The 4,648-nt window shown below is 38.5% G+C and overlaps 1 protein-coding gene across 1 annotated transcript; it reads left to right on the top strand.

Annotated features, from left to right (window-relative positions):
* Positions 1-345: 345 nt before the first annotated feature.
* Positions 346-4,213, top strand: LOC139732379 (sialate:O-sulfotransferase 1-like). Its single transcript, XM_071643246.1, has 4 exons — positions 346-514; positions 2,181-2,351; positions 3,258-3,467; positions 3,825-4,213. The coding sequence occupies exons 1-4, from the start codon at positions 346-348 to the stop codon at positions 4,211-4,213; spliced, it is 939 nt and encodes a 312-aa protein (XP_071499347.1).
* The last annotated feature ends 435 nt before the right edge of the window (positions 4,214-4,648 follow it).

The following is a 4,648-nucleotide window of genomic DNA, read 5'->3' as shown; positions in this document are numbered from 1 at the left end:
ACGACCCAGGTCCATCACACAAAATGGCCTCTCCACAATTAATGTAAATGTTAATTGTCATATTAATATAATATGTTCTAATTTGTATATACAATGTTGCTTTCCCATCACAGTTAAATAGAATATTATTGGACAAATAAAAAAGATATGAAGTTTTTTAAAGTTTATTCGAAATGGTGTTCCATGGACCTGGGTCGATCTTATATTCAGATACTCAAATGTTATTGTATCCTTATGCCATAATAATATGCGTTAACGTGAAATGAATAGTGAAATCGTTTATAAGATAAATGACAATGATACTTTGGTGATATCATAGATATATTACCCTTATACCGTTTCAGGATGTGCGTGAGAATGATGCTTCCAATCGGCCTCGTCGTCCTTTTCGCTGTCGAAGTCATCTTCGGCGTCGTGGTCATGACGAAACTCCCCCTTGGTCGTGTGGTCGGGCCACGTGTAGCGCGTTGGTTCGGTGCCGAGGGGTCGGCCTCGAAGCGTGTCAACGAGTTTGGTAAGATGAACGTTAAAAGCATAATTTACCCTGTGCAGATGAAACAAAAACCCAACATTAGTGCTTTAAAATAGTTGATTTAGGGATAGAAATAACCACTGTGAAAATTTGAATCCGTATGGTCGATGTCATGTATTGGTATTAAGTATAGTAATGAGGCAAGAAAAATCATAGTTGAGATATTACTTATTACAATCGATTAAATTTTCATTATGTGCTATTAGAAGGGAAGGGGGATTATGACGTCATGGCGACTTCTTTGCCTCCAACATATGACATGGTTCGTCCAATATGACCTGCGAACGCTGTGGCAACGGGAGTCAACAGTAACATCGTTTCATATAGGCCTTATTGATAACTGGCCAAACATTTAACTGAAATGATTCATTTTAGATGAGTGGCTAAATTATTTTAGAGAGGGCGGTTACTGTATTCAGCAGATGAATATGAGCACCTTCTCTTGACCATGGCACTTGCCCTTTGACGCCATAGCCCACAATTCTTCAAATAATCCCTATCTGGTAACATTTATTTTCATGACAGTACTTTGAGCTTTTTTACAAAACATGAATAAAGATTGTGACATTTTAACATTTTCAGTTGACCTTTGACACCATGGCCAAAACATTTCTCTACAGAATCGTTGTGAATAGTATACAAATGATGCACAGGACAGAGTGGATCGGTGAGAATTGGATGCACGGGTTAAACTTTGGAACTGTTTAAACCCATGAGCGCAGAGAGTGGGTTTTAAACTGTTCCAAAGTTGAACAAGAACATCAAATTCTCACTGATCCACGAAATAGGGTTGTGCATTTTTTGTGCTATAAAATGATACGTAAATACATGATCAAATGCAACCATTTCCCCATCCAATACACCTACACTCTGTACAAGCCTAGAGCAGGGAGGTACCTTCCAGCCTTGAGCCATGCCGGACGCGTGACCATGCGTTCGGATTTACCGGAAGCGTGGCTCAGTGTGGATCACTAATAATCATTCACTGAGACAGATCTTGTCTCTTCTTTGAACATACCTGTTATCTCCCTAACATACCCCCCCCCCCAAAAAAAAAGAAAGAAAAAAAAGAGAAAACCCAGACGAACATAAAACAAATGGAGAAATAAAACAGATAAGGTGAAAGAAGATAACTGTGAAAACCCTCAATAAGATACGCAAGAAAGAAAATCTTTCTACAATTAATATTTGATTATTGCCGACATTTATTATGAATAATTTTATTAATGAAACAATTTCTTTTCATATTCCTTCGTGAATTAATGAAGAGTTTGTTCGCAAAAACCGATAAGTCCGCATTTGCCAAATGGAGATATTTGCGAATAAAGATCAAGAAAAATAAAGAGAAAAATAAAAAAATTGCTTCTTTTGACCATAACTTCAAAAATGTACCTTTATATGTAGTGACCAATATATCATTTAAAAGGTGCTTTTTTTTTCATTATTTTGTACTTTATGACAGAGACCGTACTTCAAAATCTTCAAAAATGGACATATCGGTTTTTGCGAACAAACTCCTCTAATGTATCTTTACAACCAGGCACTATTACTTTTTGTTTTGGTATATTACTAATAATGTTTCTCACTAATTAGACTTAATATTTGTACGAATTATGTATTTTTACTTTTAATTTTGGTATCTCATCAGAAATATGCAGCAGGATAGACTTTCGACAGGCCCAATCTCTGAAAACCATAGCCCTGGTCAGCTACCCACAGTCCGGCAACGCTTGGGTGCGACATCTCGTGGAGCGGGCGACGGGTATTTATACTAGCACGGTGTACCCCGAGGAGAAGGGGAACCCAAGAACCGCGAAAAGTGAGTCGGTGGTCTTGGTCGTAGTTGGCGCTGTCTAGTAACTTAAAGTTAAAGTAGGATATAGAGTCAGGTGTTTAATAACGAGGAAGAGGAGGAAGTGGAGGAGGAAGAAGAAGAAGATGGGGTGGAGAGGAGGGGAATAAGAAGACAGGGAAAGAGCAAACGCAGGGAAGAAGAAATAGTGAGCATGTATAGTTCGTAAACAAGAAATCTAATGTACACATTCATTCACCAGCCAAGACCTCGTTAATTGAAATCCATACCACTACAAGACAAAGACTTACCTAGCCCTTTTGTTTATCTATTCATTTTATCAATTAATTAATTTATCTATTTATTTATTTATTTATTTATTTATTTATTTATGAATTCATTTATTTATTTATTTATTTATTTATCTATTTATCTATTTGTTTATTTATTCATTCTATCAGCTATTTGCCCATCTTTGTCTTTTGGTTTTACAAATTTATCAAATCTTTATTTTTGCTGAGAGCAGAATCTCCGAAACACATTACTAATGACGAATGGGTTTTACTAGCTTTAGCCCACTGAAGACTATCCCCGTCCCGAGTATACTCGGGCAGACGTCTATGGATTCTGCGTGTTATAGCAAAATCAGCTCGTCCTCAATGTGTTGAAGCAAGTGCGTTTCTATAACCTAAACATTGTTTCTATAACATAACCTTTTACATGGGTCTCTCTTTTTCAGTAAGGCAATTATTTTATTAACAACTTGATAAATAGTTTAACATGTATGTAATTTTTGTAGGACATTGTACTTTTTCCCTAGAAATTGTATGAGCAAAAATGTGCTAATGGAAATAAAAAGCTCATTTGAATTGAATTGAATTGAATTAAATTTGAGAGCAACAAATAACATAAGTTTTTCTCCACTTCATTCAGCGTTCCCTGGAATAACGGCGGACTATAAATCTGGGCAAGTCATCTGCTCAAAGACGCATCGTTTCGACATCGAACACATCCTGGAATTCGAAGGTTCCATTTTGTTAATACGTCATCCCGCCCAAGCCATCGTTTCACTGGCGTACAAATACAACGAACTGTCGCTGGAAATGAGCGCCAAAGAGCGACGCACTCTTACACAGAGCCCCAGTGAGTAATACTCATTTTTTTTCTTTATTTCAGTGATGGAGTCTGTTATTAATCTCTTCGCTTTCCCTTGCTCCCTTGGTGCTTGAATGGTCATGATAATTGACCATTATTTTGTATTTTATGAATACACGTATGCTATTACCCTGTCCACTTTTTATGGAATAGTTGTTTGATAATGAAAACATTGGTGTTACTGATGTCGCTTCTAGTCGTATGAAGTTCATGATGATCATCTTGATTGAGAGATATAGGATCAAAGTATGTCATCATGTCGTCACGATTCTCATAGTATTAATTTGCAAGAAAATTATCAAACTTATCATGCACCTCATCTTTTTGAAATGTTTCGAATCAAAGGGTGGCGATTCTTCGTCGAGCGGGAGAGCCTGCGATGGCGAAACTTATACTTCCAGTGGCTGCAAACCGCAAAGAGTCCCTTGGTCGTATACTATGAGGATCTCGTCTCGTCTCCGAACCAGACGTTGCAGAAAATGATCCGCTACATGAACTCGACGCCCGTCCGTCAGGATTTGGTGGATTGCGCCCTCTCTCGATTCCCGCCACTCAAGACGGCAAAACAGAGAGGGCGAGCGCGCTGGTGGATTCCACGCGAATACCTGCATGAGAATCCGTACACTCAAGAACTCGATAGCCTCATCATGGAGTACATGGTCGATGTTAATATTAGCCTCACAGATAAGGGATATAAACCTTTCCCGTGGAACTCAACCGTCGATGTCTTTTGACACCTGTTGATTCCGACTGGCACAAACCCATAAAGAGGCTAGATTCTGTGCTGAACATCAGCTTACCTTTAACTCTTAATGTGCCACGTTCGCACGTCCCACTCAGTCAACGGCTCATACACACAAACCCGCCCAATCGGATCGATAAATCTCCGAATGCAGCAGCACATTGTCTTTTATCGGCGGTATGGGCGCGCGCTGCGCACGAAGAATCGGATGCTCACAAATGCCTAGACATCATTCATGAAAGCATCATTCATTATTCCTTCTGCATGACATTCTGCATTTCACTATTGTTATCAATCCACTGAATATTCCGCTCGTTTTGTCAAGTATTTCTAGGCATACCACTCAAAATATTGCTAAAGATGCAGTGAGTAAAGTTAAACGTGGATTAACCAGATGAGGAAAGTTCTAAATTCTTAATTATATTTC

The sequence above is a fragment of the Diadema antillarum genome, unplaced genomic scaffold (assembly GCF_040938485.1).
Source record: "Diadema antillarum isolate AM-2024a unplaced genomic scaffold, OU_Dant_1.0 seq00000415_RagTag, whole genome shotgun sequence".
Taxonomy (NCBI): Eukaryota; Metazoa; Echinodermata; class Echinoidea; order Diadematoida; family Diadematidae; genus Diadema; species Diadema antillarum.
The sequence above is the reverse complement of the archived record's forward strand: the minus strand, read 5'-3'. Positions and strand labels throughout refer to the sequence as shown.

Excerpts from the sequence above, each read along its gene's own strand:
- LOC139732379 (XM_071643246.1), top strand. The coding sequence starts at position 346 with ATGTGCGTGAGAATGATGCTTCCAATCGGCCTCGTCGTCCTTTTCGCT. Across the intron at positions 515-2,180 it reads GAAGCGTGTCAACGAGTTTG|AAATATGCAGCAGGATAGAC; the intron begins GTAAGATGAACG and ends GTATCTCATCAG. Across the intron at positions 2,352-3,257 it reads GAACCCAAGAACCGCGAAAA|CGTTCCCTGGAATAACGGCG; the intron begins GTGAGTCGGTGG and ends CACTTCATTCAG.